Below are 24,289 nucleotides of genomic sequence, written 5' to 3'. Positions count from 1 at the left end.
TCGTATCGCCTCATGGCCATGGAAGCAGAGAACACGGGCATATGGTCATGTGGACTTGTGGACCAATAAGTCCGCAACTTAGGAAATTGATGTATGCCCATGTTGAGGCAAAGGCCCAGAAAGGTCTTAAATTCGGAACCTGTCAGGCCCCGTACACACGACCGTACATGTCTGCTGAAACTGGTCCCCGGACCAGTTTCAGCAGACATGTTCGGTCGTGTGTAGGCCCGAGCGGACAGGATTCCAGCATACATTTGCCCGCCGGGCCTTTTTCCAGCGGGCAAATATTTCTGGACTTGTTTTAAAACAGCCCGCTGAAATCCTGCCCGCTCGGACAAGTTCGGTCCTCTGTACAGACCTACCGTACATGTCCGAGCGCCCGCCATCCCTCGCATGCGTCGAATGACTTCGACGCATGCGTGGAAGCATTGAACTGGCAGGGCCGCCCACGTCGCCGCGTCATCGTCGCGGCGACGGCGCGGACACGCCCCGCGTATTGCTTACGTGCGGATTTCTGTATGATGGTGAGTACAGCCACCATACAGAAATCCCCGGGCAGACATGTACGGTGAAAACGGTCCGACGGACCGGTTTCATCGTACATGTTTGCTCGTCTGTACCCGGCATCAGTCGTTTCCAATCTCTGGCAAGAAGGGACTGGGGATTAGCGGCGATGTAAGTACCAGCATATAAATTACTCTGGTCCACAATAGATCTATAGAGATCTTCCGTGAAAAACAGTGAATAAAAATCAAGTGACGTAAAATCAGCTGTTTCCACCTGAATACCGGGTTGGCCAGTGAATGGGGAAAGTACGGGTTCTGCAGAAGTGGTGGGGACCCAATCAGGATAGGCGAATTCTGTAGGAAGGGCACTATGGGCACGACGGGCCTGTCTTTGTCTTCTTCTTGGTGGCAGCGGGACACTACTTGTGCTTGCCAGCTTGAACTGCACTTATGGGACTCGCCACGTCACCACGTGATCCTGCAGTGCTGGATGAACGACCAGGGTGTACTAGGCCGCTGGTGCTTTCCAGTTCACTAGAAGCAATAGCGGCGCTGGTACTGGCTCTCTGCTCCATACAAGGGTCCTGCATTTCTTGCTCCTCAACAACATCAGAATGGGGTGGGGTACACCTGGCCTTAGCAGGGACCACAACTTCTTCGACAGAGCTATCTGACATGGAGCCGCTGTCTTTTACAGGGTTGTATTCTGAGCCAGAATCTGGCAGATGCATGACCTCCTCTTCACTAACTGTCATGCTCAGAAACTTGTAGGCCTCTTTACTAGTGTACATTCGCTTTGCCATTTTGGGCTCTAAATTTAGTGGTACACTAGTAAGGATTCACAGGTAAAAAAGCACCTGATCTGTCAGCAAATGTAGAAAACGCTACCAAAAAAAATTGTTAGCGATCGCAGGGATCAGGCCTGTATCTGCCAACGCTGCAGTTATGTGTGTTGTGTTTTGTAAGTGACAGTAGTCGATTGATACTGACATTGGGTGGGCTGGGCGGAGGAGCAAAACGCAGGTGCTAGGGGGTATCTGGGCTGATCCCGCTAACAATGCGTTTTTGGGAACCCTAAACTGCTGGGTACGCTAGTATAGATCTGATCAGATCAGATATTGATCTGTTCAGATACTATACCACTAAGGGGGGTGTATGCTTTGCGCGTGGGTGTAAGCGTTACTGGCACTAACCTAATGCTGCCTGGGGCGACGCAGACCCTGACTGACACTAAAATTGAATTGATATCACCCGCCGGGCGATCAGGGGGTTAAACCTTTATTGGGTTATATACGGCGGGTGTCCTGATGCTATAAACAGCAAACTAACCAGCGTCACCCGTAACACTTATACGGCGATCACTGGTGAAAGGGTTAACTAGGGGGCAATCAGGGAGTTAAAACCTTTATTAGGGGGGGCGTGACCGGAAGCCGTCCTAGATGGAAGCCTAGACCTCCTGCTCTCTCACAGCCCAACGTAACGAGGCACTAACGGGGACATTAACCCACAGCTACATGGGCAAATCCAGAGGTGCCCGCTCCATGAAAGCCCGGGGATCTTCACAGCCACCACCGGGAGCCGCGACGGACCTCCGGTCCTTCTTTAATCCGCACACCATGCCGCCTGTCGGATCAGGCAAGATGGCGCCGGACCCCCACGCGGCCTGCTCACAGCCATCTCCGCGGCTCTCCAGGTCGGCCAGCCCCACACCCTGGACTCCTGTGGGTCATCCGTCGGCTCCAGTGCACCCCGCGGACCTTCCATCCCCATCCGGAGCGGTGAGTCCACTCAGCCCCGGCCATCTCGCCCTGTCAGGGACCCCACCACGTGGAGCACAGGCCGCCATGACAGGCCTCCCCCCTCCGCACTACACGCAGTGCTCTGGTGCTTTCCCCCAGCTGCTGAGGTCCATGTCTGATCCCTGCCTTCCAGAGACTGATCCTGGATCCCCCACGCCCTCGATCTCCTCAGAGGACTTTCCTGCCCTGCCAGCACCACTGTACCCAGCCCACCAAGCAGTGCAAGAGCCTGTGGGGACCCATGAGGCCTCCTTCTCCCAAGCACCTGACTCACCCCCACCTAAGGCTCAGAGACTCTCACAGCAGCAGCTCCCCTGCCCTCCTGGAGCCCAGCAGGCCAAACATACCTATGCCCAGAAGGCTGGCTCCCCTGCACCCAATGCTTCTGGGACAGACATCCGTGCACTGCCTCCATCCACCCAGGTACCACCGTGGGGTGACCAGAGGTACTCTCCTACAGAATTAGCTTACCAGGCCCATGGCTATGCTACCCCAAACCCCCAGTCGCTGCCGCCACGTCTCCTCCCCTCTCACGAGCACCCACTAGTATCAGCAAATGCTCACCCTGCTTCTCCTCAGTGGCATTCGTACCTGCAAGCAATTCCTACTAAGGAAGATTTTAGACAGCTGATCGAGGAGGTTAAGTCGGCGTGCCGCTCAGAAATTCAAGTGCTCCAGTCGGGCATGAAACACCTGGCAGACCGTGTGGAAATGGTGGAGGAAGAGATTCAGGAGACCAAGCTGGCGGTCCACAGGACTCAACTTCAAGGTGCGGATCACCGCACCCTGCTACGGGACATGCAGCGCCATGTGGAGGACCTGGACAACAGGGGGCGCAGGAATAACATCAGGCTGAGGGGGGTCCCAGAGTCTGAGGAACAGGAGGATCTTCAGAGCACGCTGCAAACAGTGTTTAACAACCTCCTAGGAGCACCCCCCACCTCACGTATTGAGATGGACAGAGCTCACCGGGCGTTGCGCCCTAAAAATGCCACCTCTACACCGAGGGATATCATCTGCAGGATCAGCTCCTACCCCTTGAAGGAGGAAATCATGCGCCAGGCCCGTTTGGCGCGGAAAGTGATGCTTCAAGACGTGCCAGTGCAACTATACCCAGACCTTTCGTGGATTACTCTACAAAAGCGCAGACTCCTGCAACCCCTGCTGCAGGCCTTGCAAGATGAACATATCATATACAGGTGGGGATTCCCCTTTAGCCTCACGGCCAAGCATCAGGGCAAGTCGGCCATTCTGAGATACCCGGAGGACCTCGAGGCCTTTTGTGATGTCTTGGGGATTCCTGTCCCCCAACTCCCGGAATGGGACCTCGTTGCCACCCCGCCAGCGCCGCCAGTGACCTGGCAGAAAGTACCTCCGTCCAACCGCCACAGGGGTAAAGAAGCACCCCGCAAGACAGCTCACCGCAGAGGCACCTGAACTTCATTTTCGTTGTTTTTGCTGCGTCTTTTTTCCTAGTGAAAATGCCCTGGACACTTCTTCATTATTCAGTCCCCCCCCTCATAGTGCCCGAAACTACACCCCCAGTATGTCACATGGGCGCGTCTCCGTCGAGATTTGAGAGAAAGGGAGCTTTCTGCTCATCCACCCCCCTCCCCCCCTGGTTCAGTGACTGTAGCTTCCCCCAATCTTGCAGTTGGTTCTGTTTTTTGTTGTTTTTCTTGATGACCACCTTAGGGCTCCCGGGCATCCACCTGGCGCACCCTTCTGTGGTGTGGCCAGATGGATTCCGAGGAAACCGTTCTGACCTAGGCCTACAGGCCTCTCAAGGTCTGGCGTTAATGTTAGATCTAGTCGATCATTGTCTTTTTGTTGTTGTATGTGTTAACCCCTCCTCTTTCTTTCAGCTCTCCTTCCTCCCCTCTTCTCCTCCATCATCGGACGGCCTACCCCGACCTACATGGGATCTGCCTGGATCACCTCCCGGGGCGCCCCGGTCCTTGGCCTTTGACCTCCGTCGGCTCCATGTCGCTTCAGGTAAGAGACTCTCCCCCCTCCCCACACCAGCCCCATGGCTAAGGTCCTATCTTTAAACGTACACGGCCTAAACTCTGACAGAAAGCGGCATCTGGCACTAAGGGAGTTCAGACAGTCGGGAGCGGACGTAGTCTTTGTCCAGGAAACACACTTTGACAGTAAGGGGTCCTTCGCGTTCGCCTCTAAGCAATTCCCACAGATATATTTAGCGTCAGGTCCCCGCAAGCGAGCTGGAGTCGCAATACTTATTAAACATGGGTCCCCGTTCACTTGCTCCAGCCATTACAGCGATCCTCAGGGTCATTTTGTTATCCTCCGAGGCCTATGGCAGACGCGTGAGGTCACTTTCTGCGCATTATATGCCCTGAATGTCCAACAGCACAGATTTCTAACTAGGCTCTTTACTCGCCTCTTTCGATCGGACCACGGGTTACTGGTGGTAGGGGGCGACTTCAACTTGACCCATTCTGCGACTGCCGATCGCCATGTGGTGGGTCCCCGGGCGTTGTCAGCTCGAGCCCTTAGGGACTCAAAGCTCTTCCGCCAAATCTCCAGAAGATATGCCCTCTTTGATACCTGGCGGGCCCTCCACCCGGGTGATCGGCAGTACACTTTTTACTCGGCCCCTCACAAAGCCCACTCTCGCATCGACTATTTTTTCACCAACAATCCTACACTTAGGGTGGTACGGGAGGCGCAGATACTCCCGATATCGTGGTCGGACCATGCTCCGATCATGCTCACGCTAGACCTAGGCTCCCCCGTCCACAGGCCCTATAATTGGAGACTAAATACCTTCCTCCTCCAACACCTACCATCCAAGACAGAACTCACCTCTACCCTACAACTCTACTTTGTAGAAAACAACACCGCCGACGTCTCCACCTCTACGCTCTGGGAGGCCCACAAAGCGGTCCTTCGGGGTAGATGCATGGCGATATCCGCGGCCCTAAAAAAAGACGCATTAGCTACTAAGCAGCGGACCGAAAGGGAACTTGAAGCCCTGGAGCGCCGACTGCAGGTGTCCCCCTCTGTTACACTCCTGAAGAAAATTACTAGCCTTCGAGCGACCCTGAGGGACCTGGCCCTTGGCCAGGTGGAAAAAGCCCTCATTAGGTTGCGGCAAATCTACTATGACAAGGGCAATAAGGCCCACTCCCTCTTAGCAAAAAAACTGCGCGACGCCCACCTAGCGACGACGCCCCATCAGGTTAAGGATGCCTCGGGCTGCCTCCAATCTCACCCCAGGGACGTGGCCAGCACGTTTGCTGACTACTACATGGATCTCTACAATAACCCCGACATTCCCAGCGATCCTCTCTCCCCGGGCGTTGCCCGTAGCATGGAACGATACCTGGAACAGAGCGGGGTCTCTAGGCTCCAACCCTCTGACCTAACTTCCCTGAATATGCGCATTACTGAAGAGGAGATTGAGCAGACCATCAAATCCCTACCCTCCCGTAAGTCCCCAGGCCCAGATGGCCTACCTTATGAATACTATAAAGCTTTCCTGCCCCTCCTGCTCCCCCATATGTGCAAACTCTTTAATGCATTCCTCCGAGATAGCCCCGTCCCGTCAGACATGCAGCGCTCCTTTGTCACCCTGATTCCTAAGCCGGACAAGGACCCTGTTCTTTGTGCCAATTATAGACCCATCGCCCTATTGAACTCAGACCTAAAAATCTTTACAAAACTACTTTCGATCCGTTTGAACATGGTCCTCCCTTCCCTTATTCACAAGGACCAGGTGGGCTTCGTGCCACTTAGGCAGGCAGGCGACAACACCCGAAAAGTAATAGACCTGGTGGATGTGGCGAACAGAGATAACACGGCGTCCTTGCTACTTAGCTTGGACGCTGAGAAGGCCTTTGACCAGGTTGGATGGCCCTTCATGTTCGCCACGTTGCACCATGTGGGAATCCGGGGCCCATTTATGACAGCGATTCGTCACCTCTACTCAAACCCCTCTACCCAGGTCAAAACGCCCTTCGCCCTCTCTTCCTCCTTTCCCATCACTAATGGCACTCGGCAGGGGTGTCCACTTTCACCCTTGCTATTTGCTTTATGTGTTGAACCCCTAGCGGCCACTATCCGGAACAACCCGTCTATCCGGGGGATCCCTGTCAGGGACAGGGAATTTAAAATTTCTTTGTTTGCGGATGACATTATCCTTTCCCTGACTCAACCCAGAATTTCCCTCCCGAACCTTCATGCTGAATTGGCCCGGTACGGAGCCCTGTCAGGCTATAAAATTAACACGTCTAAATCAGAGGCCCTCCCAATTAATATTGCCGGGACGGAGATAGCTCACCTTCAGGCCAACTTCTCCTACCACTGGAAAACGACCTCCCTGAAATATTTGGGGATACACATTACCCCAAGCTTCACCACTCTGTATCAGGAAAATTTCCCTCCCCTGTTTCGTTCGGTAAGATCCCTACTAACACAATGGAAGAAACACCATATTTCCCTGCTCGGCCATATCGCCTCAGTCAAAATGACAATACTCCCAAAGCTCCTCTACCTTTTCCAAACGTTGCCCATCCCCGTCCCCTACAAACATCTGAGGAAACTCCAGTCTGACCTAATTAAATTCACCTGGAACCACAAGAGACATAGGATACCCCAGACAGTATTAATGGCGGCGCGCTCAGACGGGGGCCTGGCGTTTCCCAATCTTGTCAAATACTACCAAGCCACTCAACTCAGGGCGATAGCTTCTTGGTTTACGCAACGTTCCTATAATAAGTGGACAGAGATCGAAAAATTATGGCTAGCCCCGACCCATCCTAATAACTTACTTTGGTGCGCGGACGCGGAGGTCCCCCCTGAATGTCTGCTGGGATCTATGACACAGCTCAGGCGTCTTTGGCGTCGGCTGTCGAGGCCACTTGGCTTGTCTTCGGAGCGTTCGCTCATGACTTCATTTATGTGTAACCCCAAGGTGCCAGACAGCCTCACACACCATATGTCCCACCCGTGGACATCTCGGAACCTGTTTCACTTTGGGACCCTAGTAGATCCCATTTCACGCAAATTACTGCCCTTCTCTAGCCTCCAGACCAAATTTAACCTCCCTAGGCAGGTTTTCTACAGCTATTTGCAAATTCGCCATTACGCCCTATCCATAGCACCTGACCTGCAATTCTCCCCCCCAGTGCCCTTTGAGACTTTGATCCTGGCCGGATCGACCCAGAAAGGCCTTATCTCCGACATATACAAGATACTAAACACATACCGATCGGAAACCCAGGGTAAACACTCCTATATGACCCGATGGGAAAAAGCCCTTAATGAAGTAATTCCAATAGAGCAATGGCGGATAATATGGTCCCAGGCGGCGAAGAGTTCACTTTGTACACTGTACAGAGAGAACACATACAAAGTACTTCTCTTCTGGTATATGACTCCCGACGTACTACATGCCATATACCCCTCTAGCTCAGATCGCTGTTGGCGATGTCAAACGGATAGGGGCTCCCTCTTTCATATTTATTGGAGCTGCCCGGGGATCTCCCCCTACTGGACTGCAGTCCAACAACTTCTGGGCGGCCTCCTAGATACGCAGGTCCCCCTATGCCCCAAATTCTTTTTGTTGGGCCTGTCACCCCTGAGGATATCCAAGCCATATAAAAAGCTGACGCGTCATGTTCTCACAGCTGCACGCTGCCTCATAGCCCTTAACTGGAAAAATCGTTCTCCCCCCACCCCTGAGGCTTTATACGCTAGAGTTAAAGACGTGGAGCTGATGGAGAGAATGACCGCCAGGATACAGGACAGGCTGGAAGCCCATGACGCTGTCTGGGAGCCGTGGCGCCTCCGGGAGGACCCACTATAAACCAGGTGAACGAGCTGATCCGATGACACCTTTCCCTCCCCCCCCTTTTTTTCTTTTTCCTTTTTCCCTTCTATCCCCCCCCCCCCCTTTCCTTTTTCTCTTTCCCTTTTTTTTTTTTTTTCTCTTTCCCTCACCCCTTCCCTTTCTTTTTCTTCCTTTATTCCTTTCCTCTGTGAGCACCCTAGCGGCTCATACCAGGTTTAATGTTTTGCAAAGTCCTAATGCAAGCTTCAGTCAGTTAACAAACTTGATTTTGGATATGTGCTTACTATTGCTTATTAGTGTACTGACAAACCATACTCTTTTTATTACCGGAAGGTCTGTGACGTATGCTGGTTTTTGTCCCTTTTGTACATCTTCCTTTTATGCTATATCCCATGCTTTTGTATGCTGTGAGCAACTATTTTCAATAAAAAAAGTTATTTGAAAAAAAAAAAAAAAAAAAAACCTTTATTAGGTAATATATGGGGGTACCTGATGCTTTAATAAAAACCTGGCGGCGAACCTAAATAACTAAATAACTAACTGGCTAACCAGCATCACCAGTGACACTTATACGGTGATCACTGGTGAAAGGGTTAAATCTAGGGGCAATCAGGGGTTAAAACCTTTATTTGGAAAATTTATGGGGTACCTAACGCTATAAAAACCTGGCGGCGAACCTCCAAAAATAACTGGCTACCTAGCGGCACCAGCGACACTAATACAGCGATCAGAAAAACGATCGCTTAGTGACACTGGTGATAGGGGGTGAAAGGGTTAACTGGGGGGCAATCAAGGGGTTAAACCTTTATTGGGAGGGTGTAGGTGGCTACCCTGGACCTAAAGGGGCCTAAAGCTAATGTCCCTGACACTTTTTACTGTCACAAATGACACTAAATGCAGTGATCAGTAAATAAATGATCACTGCAGTGACACTGTGACTGGGGGCTGAGGGGGTGACTGGGGGCTGGGGGGGTGATCGGGGGGTGAAAATGTGCCTATGTGTACTGGTGTTAGTGGTCTGTTGTTACAACTCACTGTTAGATGTCTTCTCTCCTCTCGCCGGACGAAAAGACCGCCACGAGGAGAGATGACATCACTTCCTCCTGCCTGTGTTTACAGTTCACAGGCAGGGGAAGCAGGCGATTCGCTGGGAGCGATCGCGAGGGGGTGGCCAGAAACGAATGGCCGCCCCCTCATCCCGGATCGCTCCCACAGCAAACCGGACCGCTGCATGTACCGGGGGGGTCCCGATCGGACCCCCGACCCACGGGAAGGCAGCCACGTACAGGTACGTGATTGTGCCTGTATGTGCCATTCTGCCGACATATATGTAAATGCGGCGGTCCTTAAGTGGTTAATATGCTAATTTTAAAAAAAATGATATGCATATATCTATATGCAGAGGTAAATAGAAATTACCAGCTATATGATTGGGGAGCAAAATATCTAATCAACTCTGAGAATAAACAGACAGAAGATACATATATATATATATATATATATATATATATATATATATATATATACACACAGTATATATATTATATATATATATATATATATACAGTGGAGAAAATAAGTATTTGAACACCCTGCTATTTTGCAAGTTCTCCCACTTGGAAATCATGGAGGGGTCTGAAATTGTTATCGTAGGTGCATGTCCACTGTGAGAGACATAATCAAAAAAAAAAATCCAGAAATCACAAAGTATGATTTTTTTAACTATTTATTTGTATGATATAGCTGCAAATAAGTATTTGAACACCTGAGAAAATCAATGTTAATATTTGGTACAGTAGCCTTTGTTTGCAATTACAGAGGTCAAACGTTTCTTGTAGTTTTTCACCAGGTTTGCACACACTGGAGGAGGGATTTTGGCCCACTCCTCCACACAGATCTTCTCTAGATCAGTCAGGTTTCTGGGCTGTCGCTGAGAAACACGGAGTTTGAGCTCCCTCCAAAGATTCTCTATTGGGTTTAGGTCTGGAGACTGGCTAGGCCACGCCAGAACCTTGATATGCTTCTTACAGAGCCACTCCTTGGTTATCCTGGCTGTGTGCTTCGGGTCATTGTCATGTTGGAAGACCCAGCCTCGACCCATCTTCAAAGCTCTAACTGAGGGGAAGGAGGTTGTTGCCCAAAATCTCGCAATACATGGCCCCGGTCATCCTCTCCTTAATACAGTGCAGTCGCCCTGTCCCATGTGCAGAAAAACACCCCCAAAGCATGATGCTACCACCCCCATGCTTCACAGTAGGGATGGTGTTCTTGGGATGGTACTCATCATTCTTCTTCCTCCAAACACGGTTAGTGGAATTATGACCAAAAAGTTATATTTTGGTCTCATCTGACCACATGACTTTCTCCCATGACTCCTCTGGATCATCCAAATGGTCATTGGCAAACTTAAGACGGGCCTTGACATGTGCTGGTTTAAGCAGGGGAAACTTCCGTGCCACGCATGATTTCAAACCATGACGTCTTAGTGTATTACCAACAGTAACCTTGGAAACGGTGGTCCCAGCTCTTTTCAGGTCATTGACCAGCTCCTCCCGTGTAGTCCTGGGCTGATTTCTCACCTTTCTTAGGATCATTGAGACCCCACGAGGTGAGATTTTGCATTGAGCCCCAATCCGAGGGAGATTGACAGTCATGTTTAGCTTCTTCCATTTTCTAATGATTGCTCCAACAGTGGACCTTTTTTCACCAAGCTGCTTGGCAATTTCCCCGTAGCCCTTTCCAGCCTTGTGGAGGTGTACAATTTTGTCTCTAGTGTCTTTGGACAGCTCTTTGGTCTTGGCCATGTTAGTAGTTGGATTCTTACTGATTGTATGGGGTGGACAGGTGTCTTTATGCAGCTAATGACCTCAAACAGGTGCATCTAATTTAGGATAATAAATGGAGTGGAGGTGGACATTTTAAAGGCAGACTAACAGGTCTTTGAGGGTCAGAATTCTAGCTGATAGACAGGTGTTCAAATACTTATTTGCAGCTGTATCATACAAATAAATAGTTAAAAAATCATAAATTGTGATTTCTGGAATTTTTTTTTTTATTATGTCTCTCACAGTGGACATGCACCTACGATGACAATTTCAGACCCCTCCATGATTTCCAAGTGGGAGAACTTGCAAAATAGCAGGGTGTTCAAATACTTATTTTCCTCACTGTATATATATATATATATATATATATATATATATATATATATATATATATATATATATAAAAATGTATGTGATGGATCAGGTAAAATTCAAATTTTTTATGCATCTTTTCTATACTGTAAAGTCTATATTTTTGTATTTTATATTCCTTGCTCAAAATGCCCGCTAGCAGCACCCCCTCCCATCGAATGAGTAACTAAGATGGCGCCTCCATCCAGAGCTACGCCCAAGATGATGACACCTAGATCCTGGAGGAAGTTCACCTTACATGGACATGACCCATCAGAATCTACAAGTATCTAGATAATGCTATGCTAAGGATGCACTTGCTCACAGCACTAGACGCTCACCTATAAAACCCCATGCGCCCAGAAGCAATAAAGGAAGTAGTGGTTTCAGTGTGGTTCTTCTCGTGCATGCACCAAACTACATAGGTTTAATCAAGACGGGGGCAGATACTCACCAGACGATTGGTCTGATCCAAAACAGCTGGCGCCCAACGTGTGGCCCCGGGTTATGAACCAAACGGACAGCTGATCGTGAGGACACCGAGGTGGACCAACGCGGATGGGCTGGAGACTGATCACCTCCAGAGTACGATAAGACATATCTTTCATTACCTTACTAGTACGTGACCCATCTCCGTTGTTGGTCTATCTCTTTTTTTTTTTTGTAAAATTATTTTTATTGAAATTTTTCAACATGACAGACAAACACAAACAAGAGAGTGTCACGGCACAACACCATGTCTCTCGCGACCAACATGGTCGTATCATTGGCATCTTACCTAACATAGGTAGCTACCTTCAAAGGAATACATAACTCCCAACCCCTAACCCCCCCCTCCCTCAGCCCCGTAACTCAGTCCACCACCACCTCCGATATCAGTGTCTGGAGAATTGAAGATCAGGTACATGTTTCCTGGCGGTAAATACAGTTAATGGCAGATATACATCACCCAACTCATTGTTTATTAGCTATTGACTATACACCCCGACCCGCACCCCCCGCCACGGATTGGTCTGGAGGGGTGCCGCACTGCCCACCCCCCCACCCCTATCTTCTCGGAAGCGTGCCCCCTTGTTTCTCATGTACAGTAGTTAAGTCAAACGTGAGGCTCTCCGTTCATCCCTTAACCAGCAGTGGCATCTGCATCAAACCAGGCCCGGCCAGACCTTATTAAACTTCTTTTTGCATCCCCTTGAGAGATAGGTCGCCTTGTAGAAGGGCATCATCGAGTTCACCAAGCTCTTCCAAAACGCTATACCCGGTGGAGCAGGTGATTTCCACCTAAGTAATATGGCCTTCCTCCCATAGAATAGTAGTATATTCAGCAAGGTTCTCTGGGCCCTGGATGGGACCACGTCCTCCACCAATCCCAGAAGGCACACCTGTACCGATAGCGGGACAGGCACCAGTAAAATATCTTTCAGAAACCACCCCCTCCCAAAACACTTTTATTAGCAGGCATTCCCAAAAGATGTGCTTGGCATCAGCCGGTGCGAAGGAGCACCGCCAGCACTCAGAGGTAGCCGAGGGAAACAAAACTGAAAGTCTTGCTGGGGTGTAATAGATTTTGTGCAGAAATTTAAAATGTATCAATCTGTCCCTTGCCGAAAACCAAATGTTGAAAGGGGCAATCCCACATATCGTCCCAATCCTCACCATCTATACCAGGGACCTCCCTTTCCCACCTCTCCATGCATTTATTCAGCGCCGCCGGGCGTTTCTTAAACATTTCCTTATAAGTGACCGACAAGGTTTTATGAAGGTCTTCCTCCATGAGCGTGTCTTCTAGAGACGACTTAATGGACTCCACCGCCTTCTCCCGGAACTGAGCCCGGAAGGCATGGCGAACCTGAATGTACCTGAAAAAATAGGAGTTTGGGAGGTCAAATCTGGCCTTGAGCTGATCAAAAGTGAGTAGGTCCCCATAGCTGGTTATGTCCTTGAGAAGTTTAATACCTTTGGTCGCCCATATCATCGGATCCGGGTAGGAATAAAAGTGAGGCAGCCTGGGATTCCCCCACAGCGGAGTCTGTGGCGAGAATCCCAAGTAGCTGGGGCAGGCTAGGGCTACTGCCTCGTCCCACGCTCTAACTGTCGCCCGCATGGCCGACGTCAGAGGCAGGTCCGACCCCCCTCCCCTATGTACAGCCAGTCTGAGAGTCTCATACGACCCCAAATGAGCTGCCTCTAGCACCGTGGCAGAGTCCCCATCGTCGGAGGTCAGCCACCTGTGCACGAAAACCATCTGGCCCGCAAGGTAGTACTTCCTCCAATCGGGCAAAGCCAGCCCCCCCTGTCCCCAGGGTTCCTGAAGCACCTTGAGCCCTATACGCGGCATTTTGGGGGCCCAAAGAAAGGAACTAGTAATGCTATCCAGTTGTTTGAAGAAGGACTTAGGGATTCGCACTGGAGTGTGTCTTAGGAAATATAAAATTACTGGGAGAATTTTCATCTTCAGTAGGCTTATTCGACCGATCAGTGAGAGCGGAAGTTTCTGCCACGCCGGAGCTTTCTGCCTAAAAAAGGACAAGAGGGGGACCAAGTTAAGGGCCAGATAGTCTGCACTGTCAGCCGTGACTTTGACCCCAAGATAAGTAATGGACGAAACCCATTGTAGTGGTAACGCCGGGTCCGCCCCCACCCTGGCTCCCTCATCTAATGGCAAAACCGACGGACTTGCCCCAGTTTACGTTGGTCTATCTCTGTGCCTGATGTGGCTGCCTGCGGTCACCAGAGACAGGTAATTGCTTGCCCGAGGTCTAATTTGTATCGAACCTGTACCTGAGTATCTGTCGCCCAGTTTGTGTCTGTATATAGGGACTAATTTGGCACGGAAACTCTCCCGTCGGTGGCAGCACTGTGTGCGCTTCACAGGGTAGAGGTGTCAGGTGCATATCACGGGTGGTGACAGCACGGTGATTCTGTGAAATATGCTCCTGAGCATCTCTCTCCTCCCGAGGCACTGATGTATGTCATGTCATGTCATAATTGTGTTTGTGGATTAATGTTTGGTATCCATGAGGGTGGCTGGGGTTTATTAAAAGTAAAGGAGTCAGGATATAGTCAAGAATTATTAGGACCCCACCCTCTGGTGCCCGAAAGACCTGAGGTCTTATTCTTCTGCCTTAACGTCCACTACCCGATCAAAGAGGGCATAGGAAAGTCGTCACAGCAGATAGAAGTAGAGGCTGAGCAGGAGGGGCATGTTATCGAGAGGTCTCCTTGTCACCAGAAGCAGCCAAAAGAATGGCGGAACATTAGAAGAAGAGAGAAGTGAGACGGATTTCCAACTCCCCCCCTTTGACCCCCCTTAATTCTGCTTCTTCGATGGACAAATTCATGTGTGAGAGACTGTGTCTGTAAAATCTTAACTTTTGACCAGCTGTGAAATTACTAGTATAACATGTGATGTTTAAATGTGAGTGATATATATAAAATCAAGGAACCACATGCCAGAAGACAGATACAGAAGGTTATTGATGATTTAATGAAGTAGATAGTAAACATGAAAGTGGAGAAAGGCAATTTCCTTTAGAAGAGGAAATAAGTATGTTATCTTCACAAGTAAGTGATTTACTGGACAGAAAAATCTGAGAGGAACAGAGAAAGAATGGAGACTTCAAGATAGACTGTAAGAATGCTGATGCTGAAGGAAATGGTTAATGGCAACAAAACTAAAATGGTTTAAAGAACATTTAAAGTGAATTGCACTATGAAGAAAGTAGACAGAATGTTGTAGAATTATTAATGAGGATTGCTGGATGTGAGACAAGAAAGGCTGAATGCTTTTGTAGCCCAAAATGATGGTCAAGGAGCTGTTTCTCAAAAAGGAAACCAGGAAATGCTATAATTGTGGCAGGATTGGTCATCCTGCCAGAAAATGCAGATTGCCTGACAGATGTAAGCAGAAGAAAGAGGGAGATGATGATAAATGAATAGTAAAGCAGCATGAACTTTCTGAGCACACAGAAGTTAATTTGTGCATGTCTGAGAAGGATGGTAAAGATGCTTTTGTAACATTACGCTTTCCACAACAGATGATAGAATAACAGAATTGCAGTTGAGGAATCAAAGCTACGATAGCCTTTGTTTGGATGGTGATTTTATGGTTGCATTAATTTCTGACCCTGCTGAGATAAATCACATTATTAGGTTTAGTGGGAAGGATGAGAAGCAAATGTTTATGCTCATCTACAAGACCAGCAACATGAAGAAAAAGATGGAGATGAAGGTAAAGATGGGACTGGTGCCATAGCATTAAGTTCAACTGAGAGGTGTCCAATTTGTCTGAACAGTGTTTCCCTGGATTTTGGCTTTCCAAAAGATTGTTTTCTGTATATATCCTGCGTTCTTAAATGGTGTGAAACCTCCTCATCCTGCCCTGTTAACTGCAAACCCTTTCAAGCCGTGTATAAAATAGATCTGGTTGGTGGATGCACCAAGATCCATGTTGTGGCAAGAACACAAAAAGAAAACTACAGCTGCAACCTGTGCCAGTGGTGCTGTACAAAAGAGAAGATATGATTTAGAAGGATGTTATGAAGCAATACTGCTTGATTTAGGAGAAATAGAAGTGAAAAGATGTACTACAATCAAGCCTGCCAGCTTTTCCCTAGAGAGAGAAGAAGACCTCGAAGAGGAGGGAGACAACATCTGCCTAAAACTTATGAAAGAAATAAATCAAATCTCCCCAGTAAAGGACATTCCTCTTGACAATCCTGATCTGATCCTGTTTGTAGACGGTTCACGCTTATACAAAGATGGAGTCCCAAGAATGGCATATGCGGTGACAACATTGGAGGAAGTGATTGAGACCCAACTACTCCCTTCATCACTTTCAGTGCAGGTTGCCAAAGTGGTAGCACTCACAAGAGCCTGTGAGACCGCAAAGGATCAAACAGCCAACATCTACACTAATAGCAAGTATGCTCTCAAAGTAGTCCATGATTGAGGACCAAAAAGGAAGATTTGCAAATGCTGCAGGAGAACCAATTCAAAACTGGAAATATGTTCAAGAACTTGCCACCCTCCTTCCATTTCCCAAGGGGGGGGATACAAAAGAGCCAACATCCACACAGACTCAAGATATGCCCACGGTGCCACCCACGACTTTCGAGTCATTTGGTACCCTAAAAACCCAAATGTTGAAAATGGCCCACAAGACTGGCATGAATTATCCGGACAGCCCGCCCTTTGCCCTATTCAGTGTCAGATACACACCTAAGGGAGAACACTCCCTATCCCCTTATGAGATTTTGTTTGGGTCAGCACCCAAACTTGGTTGTTATTTTCCACAACAGTTACAGTTGCAATCTGATGTGTTGACTAACTATGTAACTGCATTGTCACGAGAATTAACCTGAATACATGCCCATTCGAGATCCTGAATTAGACACAGGAACACACAGGCTGGTACCTGGAGACTGGGTACTAGTAAAAAAAATTGTGAGAAAACATTCCCTCAAACCCAGATATGATGGTCCCTTCCAGGTCCTGTTGACTACAACCACGTCTGTCAAGTTGGCTGGGAAGAACACTTGGATCCACGCCTCCCACTGCAAGAAAGTCCCAACCCCTGAGGACAAGACACTGCCTGCACCATGATGTCCATATTGTATATCATTTTTCTGGTGGGAGCTCAACAAGTGGCCATCACAAAAAAAGGAGGGCATCACACAATTTTGGTACAACTCATCCAACACACATGTGGCCACTTTCACCTTTGATTACTGCAATATAGCCTCCTGACCCTCAGATGTTGCCTGGCAATGTAACTGGTATAACACCCCTGGACACAGGTCTCAGTATGCATCCACCTATATATGTGTCACAGATAGTGACTATTGGGGGTCAGTGGGGTGGAATACAGGAGCAGACTGGGGGTACAAACCACAGAGTTCTCTGAATAGAACAGATAATGGGAAATCCTTGTTAAAAAGAATGACCCTGTCAAAACCAGGTACATGCCTATCCACTGGGAGAACAGGCCACAACATGCCACTTACCCTAACTATAGAGAACCCTAGCCCCGGTGATGCCGGTATATATGTGTTAGGAACATGGGTGTCAGGAGGTATAGGAGGGCCGCTGGGAAAATTCCAACTAAAGGACATGTATAATTCAACAGACTGGCAATCAACCCAGCCATTCGCTAAGCCTCTCAGACCCTCCATCCGCATATCCACGCCCTAGGTGATATGGTAGCGATGGAAAATCCCACCTTTGAGGACACCATGGCTGCAGAGACTGGCTTCTCTGACACCAATATGTGGCTACAATGGATGAAGTACAGCACAGACAAACACAATAAGACCAATTGCTATGTTTGTGGTAGTGCTAGAGTGTGCCTTAGCAAAGGTTATTATGCCACTTCACATCCTCCCATATGACCCATCTACCCCTCAACCAGAACCGTCACCCAACCGCAGGCGTAAGAGGAGTACTCCTGAGGGAAGCTTTGACCCACATCAGTATATAGATGCCATAGGGGTCCCAAGGGGGGTCCCGGATGAGTTTAAAGCCTGAGACCAAGTAAAGGCAGGTTTTACTGTAAGTCCCTGATTCCCATAATCACTATTAATAAAAATGTAGACTGGATAAATTACATATATTACAACCAGCAGCGGTTCGTGAATTACACCAGAGATGCTCTACAGGGGATAGCTGACCAATTAGCCCCCACATCTTACATGACATTTCAGAATAGGATGGCCTTGGACATGATTTTAGCAGAAAGGGGGGTGTTTCTAAAATGATAGAAGGTACAGGGACGTGCTGTACATACATCTCCGACAACACTGGTCCAAATGGTAAGGTCACCCTGGCCATCAAAAAGTTGGAAAGTCTATCAGCAGAGCTAAAAAAGAATTCAGGTATCTCAGACCCATGGGACCAATATTTTAGCTGGATGAGCGGGTGGAAAAAGATTTTAGCTCAAATAGGTATAGCTGTTTTGATTATTTTGATTATCCTCGCTCTGATAGTTTGTTGCATCTTACCTTGTCTGAAGAAGTTAGTGGAAAAAACTGTGGAAAATAGCACCCCAACCTTCAAGAAGGAAGAGATTTTAATGAGGCAGATGAGAAACCTTACACTCCATTGCAGTACCTCCCTGTGAAGTACAATGTCATTAGGGACAGCATCTGACTTCCTCATGTGCAAAGTCTGTGGCAAGGGGGGTGATGGAAAATCCATCACCCATCTAACATGCAGCACAAAAGAGTTCCAAGGCACTCTGCATCTGTCATAGTGGGGTAAAAAAAAAAAATAGCCCTTTATCGTACAAAACCAGCTGATATAAAGGGTTCATTTATACTGCGAAACCCTTCTGGTTCCTCCTGTCTTCAGAGTGCCCCTATAGTAAGCTGCAAAGTATAGTATAGAGTGCCCCTATAGAAAACTGCAAAGTATAGTACAGTATAGCGTATCCCTATAACAAGGTAAAAAACTTCCTGTCGTTACAATCACTCACTTTTTTCATCTGCCCAGGACTACATATCCCATGAACATTGCTCCTCACACATTCACAAGCTCTCATGCACTTACTAACATGTATATACGGTGTACTGAGCTGTATGTGTGTTGCACCGTATTTTATGATATGTAAACAAATAATGCATTCTGTATGCAGGCCAACTAATCAGCTGACCATTGAATCGATTATTGAAATAGTTGACAACAATTTTCATAATCGATTATAGTCGATTAGTTGTTTCAGCCCTAATGACTACATATGGATTATTTCTTCGCACTGCAAATAAACATAAAATTAAGCAATGAACTTCATTTGAGTAATATACATACCTGATATTATTCCAGACTGGTATACCAAATGTCCTGCATGGTAGTCCCATACCTATAATTAAGATAATGTAAAAAAAACATTTGTAGGCAACAAGTAAAAGTAAGCATTTACTGCTATCCAGTAAATAGTGCAACAGTGCTTAAGTCAATCATTTACCCTATTTATCCTATTCTACCTTAATAAAAGTATTAAGCCTTGTACACACGATCAGTCCATCCGATGAGAACGGTCTGAAGGACCGTTGTCATCGGTTAACCGATGAAGCTGACTGATGGTCCGTCGCGCCTACACACCATCGGTTAAAAAAACGATCGTGTCAGAATGCAATGAAGTAAAACACAACAGCGTGCTGAAAAAACCCGAAGTTTAATGCTTCCAAGCATGCGTCGACTTGATTCTGAGCATGCGTGTATTTTTAACCGATGGTTGTGCCTACTAACGAACGGTTTTGACCTATCGGTTAGGAATCCATCGGTTAAATTTAAAGCAAGTTGGCTTTTTTTTAACCTATGGTTAAATAACCTATGGGGCCCACACACGATCGGTTTTGACCGATGAAAACGGTCCATCAGACCGTTGTCCTCTGGTTAACCTATCGTGTGTACGAGGCCTTAGAGTATTTCAGTCCTTCCTAAACTATGTATCTTTCTTTCTGTTTTCACACTTCCAAGCCAGGAGTTTGAGTACTGCCTTGTGTTGGTGTTTCTCTGATAGCAATTGGAAATAGTAAAATGTATGTGGATGTTAAATATTTAAAGGGTGTGTGGCACATCAGACAGTAGAAGACTAAAAATCTGAGTGTTAAATATATAAAACGTAATTTTCAATGCAGTTTACAAACTTAAAAATTGCTAAGGTGTGCAATCATTATTTTTTAACTGTTAGCTATATTAGTATTTTATTTCATTAACTCTCATTTTATCACCACCTCAATAGGCTTTATGTTCTGCCTTTATGGTTATACTCCAAAAATGCCATTCTCCCGACCAATTACTGTGCCCTTACTGATCACTAAAAAAAAGTCTCACTGGACAATGGAATGAGAGTTGGTAAGGCTTAGCCAAATAGAAAAGGATATTGAAGCCGTAGTAGAAAATAATCAGAGAGAGCGCAGACGTTTTATAGCAATAAAAGTAATAGCAAGTATCTTTTTTTTTCTTTTTAGGACTGTCCTTTTTAAAATTGTAAAATGGAGTACAGGTTCCATTTAAAATGAAACTTTACCTTTTAACCCGAATAAAAAATGTTTGTTTCCCACAGCTTCATTCATTTTCATAAAATATACATGCCAGACTTTCATAATTAGAATTCCTTATTTTGCTCAGTATCTGTTGTTTTCTGCTAACTGACAGCCTATTAATATTTTATATGATATTACTTTACAAAAAGGAAGCAAGAGATAGTTACACATTGTACTAAAGTATTACCGAAAAAGTTCTGTCCTCAGAAATGCACACAAGGAAACTATCAACCCAAAATTCAGCACCAGTCACCAGTCCCTGGTGTACTGCCAACTCTGCAAGTATTTCTTCTTTCTGTTACCAGAAAAAAAAAAGGACAAACAAAAAGCATTTTAATAATTTTATGCAGAGCATTAGAAAAAAAAAAAAACCCTATTGAGTAACATGTCAATGATCACTTGCAACAAATTGAATACATTGGATTTTAGCATCCATCATTTTGTTCACTTTCTATTTCTTTTTTTTTCCAATCTGTTTTTATTGGGTTTAGGCCTCAAGCACACTGTTTATGTTAAACACTGACGGGAGAAAATTAGCTTTAAAAACTCACCTAAGCTGCATTGTTTTCAAACCGCAGAGTTTAGCAGCGTTCAGTGTTTGGGTGATTATTTATTTAATTGGACTGATATTTTAGCTTATTCTGGCCATTGCAATGAATAAATGCTAAAGTGCAAACGCATCTATCAGCGTGTTTAGCTGCGTTTGGCATTTGAATTCAGGAGAAGGAGCTTTGACTGCCTCTAAACTCTGCTACTTCGAAAATCCTCTACCAGGGGTCTCAAACTGCAGCTGTTGCATACCCGAGGCGGCATTTCGACACGAAATGCCCCCAGCGGCGGATGCGGTACTGCATCCTAAGATCCGGCAGTGTAAGTCCCTTACACATGTCGGATGTTCTGCCTAACTATGGAAAACTGATTCTGTTTTTTTAGATCCCAGATGTCCATACTTAGGTGCCTGTGTGATGAAATCTGAACTATGGCATATGCTAGACCCCTCTAAAACGCAACATATGTGCTATTCCAAAATACATAAATTATTGCCGAAAATAATCCTTGCATTAAGAACTAGAGAAATCACTCAATATAGAGGCAAAAAATGTCTGAACATTAACCAACAGCTGCATATTTTAAAGAACAATGGGGGTTGACATGTGGGTCATAGACACTTAACCCTTTAATTTAATCGTATAACAACAACTAATCCCCAATTCTTTTATTTAGCCAAATGAACCACTTGACCTCCGAAAGATTTACCCCACTTCATCACCAGGCCATATTTTGCAATAGGGCACTGCATTATTTTCACTGAGAATTGTGCGACGCTTATCCCCCAAAAAAAATCATTTTTTCCCCACAAACAGAGCTTTCTTTTGGTGGTATTTTATCACATCTCTGTTTTGTATTTATTGCTCTATAAACAAAAAAAATATTTAAAATTTTTAAAACAAAAACCAATATTTTTTACTTTCTGCTATAAAACATATCCAATAAAAACAATTGAAAAAAATCAAATTTCTTTATATATTTAGGCCAATAAGCGAATATTGATTGGTTTGCACAAAAGTTATAGCATCTGCAAACTATGGGATATTTTTTTTTTTTTACTAGTAATGACGGTGGTTCGCTACTTATAGCGGGACTGCAATATTGTAGCGGACATTCTGATGCCACGTACACACGACCGTTTTTCATGACGTGAAAAATGCCATTTTTTTAATTGGTCATTAAAAATGACCGTGTGTAGGCTTCAAAGCATTTTTCTCAACGCGAAAAATGGCCATTAAAAATTTAGAATTTGCCCCACGTGTGGCGCCATCTGAATGGAACTTCCCCTTTATAGTGCCGTCGTACGTGTTGTACGTCACCGCGCTTAGCTCAAGCATTTGTTTTTCATGATCGTGTGTATGCAAGGCAGGCTTGACAAGAATCACATTGACATTGAGAAAAACTTAGTTTTTTTCTAGGACATGGTCGTGTGTACGCGGCTTGACAGTTTGGGGACAGTGACACTAATACAGTGATCAGTGCTAAAAAATATGCACTGCTACTGTACTAATGACATTGGCTAGGAAGGGGTTAACATCAGGGGCGACTAAAGGGTTAACTGTGTGCCTAACCAGTGTTTTACTACACTGTGGGAGGTGCATGGATCCTAGTTCTTGCTTTGCAGAGACACAGAATCCATGCCTTCCCTCCTGTCAGAACATGATCTGCCTTGTTTACAGGATGATTGGCAGGTACTGGCGGACATCGAGTCGGACATCGAGTCTGGGGTACCCGCTAATATGTCAGCACAATGGCACGGCTGCGCAAATGGGCTTACAGGTACGTCCCCTTTAAATCGCGGCTTAGTAGGCACGCGCACCGCGTACGCTGTGACCATGCCTGCGGTTCCCACAGACTCGATATCTGCCGGGGGCTCGCGATTGTGTCACGAAGCGGCAAAACGGGGAGATGCCTATGTGAACAAGGCATTTCCCTGTTCTTCTTGGCAACATGACAGGAAGCTACTGCCCCCTGTCATCGGGAGCAAATCACTGTCATGTTGTAGTGAGACCACCCCCCTAGTTATAATCACTCCCTAGGACACACTTAACCCCTTGATTGCCCCCTTGTCTTTAACCCCTTCCCTGCCAGTGTCAATTACACAGTAACCAGTGCATTTTTGTAGCAGTGATCGCTGTATTAATGACAATGGTCCCGAACTAGTGTCAAAAGTGTCTGATGTGTCCGCATAATGTCGCAGTCATGAAAAAGAAAAAACACAGATCGTCGCCATTACTAGTAAAAAATTAATAATAATAAAAAATAATTAAAAAAACATAAATCTAACCCCTATTTTGTAGACCCTATAACTTTTGCGCAAACCAATCAATATGCGTTTATTGCAATTTTTTTTAACAAAAATATGTAGAATATGTAGAATACATATCGGCCTAAACTGAGAAAGAAATTTATTTTTTATTTTTTTGGGGATACTTATTATAGCAAAAAGTAAAAAATATTGCTCTTTTTTCAAAATTGTCACTCTTTTTCTGTTTATAGCGCAAAAAATTAAAACCGCAGAGGTGATCAAATACCACCAAAAGAAATGTCTATTAGTGGGAAAAAATGGACATTCATTTTGTTTGGGTGCAACGTCGCACGACTGGGCAATTGTCAGTTAAAGCAACACGGTGCCGTATCGCAAAAAGTGCTTTGGTCAGGAAGGGGGAAAATTCTTCCGGGGCTGAAATGGTTAAAAAAACATCTACAGTCCATCTGGAAAGTATTCACAGCGCTTAACTTTTTCCACATTTTGTTATGTTACAGCCATATTCCAAAATGGATTCATTTCATTATTTTCCTCAAAATTCTACAAACAATACCCCAGAATGACAATGTGAAAGAAGTTTGTTTGAAATCTTTGCAAATTTATTAAAAATAAAAAATAAATCACATGTACATAAGTATTTACAGCCTTTGCCATGACACTCAAAATTGAGCTCAGGTGCATCCTGTTTCCAATGATCATCCTTAAAGCGGGTGTAAACCGCATAAACAATTTTTTTTTCCAAACCTGCAAGGCAAAAGGCATAATCAGCTAGTATGCACCGCATACTAGCTGATTATGAAATACTTACCTCTGAACAAGGTGAAGAACACTTACCTGGTCCACGCCGAGCGAGATGTCATCTTGCTCCGGCGTGTCTTCCGGGTATCGCCGCTCCAGCGCTGTGATTGGCTGGAGCGGCGATGACGTCACTCCCGCGCGGGAGATTTCAAATCGGCAAGGGTCGGCGGCTGCTGGTCCTTTCGCCGTGGATTCCCTCCTGCGCATGCGCCGCTGCAATCAGCGGCGCATTGCGAGGGGAATATCTCCTAAACCGTACAGGTTTAGGAGATATTCTTTATACCTAAAGGTAAGCCTTATTATAGGCTTACCTGTAGGTAAAAGTAAAAA

The 24,289-nt window shown here is 46.3% G+C and overlaps 1 protein-coding gene across 1 annotated transcript in view; it reads right to left on the bottom strand.

Moving 5' to 3' along the window:
- The window catches only part of WDR27 (WD repeat domain 27), a 453,976-nt gene that overhangs the window by 385,113 nt on the left and 44,574 nt on the right, over nucleotides 1-24,289 (bottom strand). Inside the window, exons 5-6 of the mRNA XM_040350915.1 lie at nucleotides 20,531-20,638; nucleotides 19,103-19,154 (exon numbers count right to left, since the gene is read on the bottom strand). Coding sequence (XP_040206849.1) covers nucleotides 19,103-19,154; nucleotides 20,531-20,638 — 160 coding nt within the window. The remainder of the gene's footprint in view (nucleotides 1-19,102; nucleotides 19,155-20,530; nucleotides 20,639-24,289) is intronic.

The sequence above is a fragment of the Rana temporaria genome, chromosome 4 (genome assembly GCF_905171775.1).
Source record: "Rana temporaria chromosome 4, aRanTem1.1, whole genome shotgun sequence".
Taxonomy (NCBI): Eukaryota; Metazoa; Chordata; class Amphibia; order Anura; family Ranidae; genus Rana; species Rana temporaria.
This window is presented reverse-complemented; position numbering and strand designations above follow the sequence as displayed.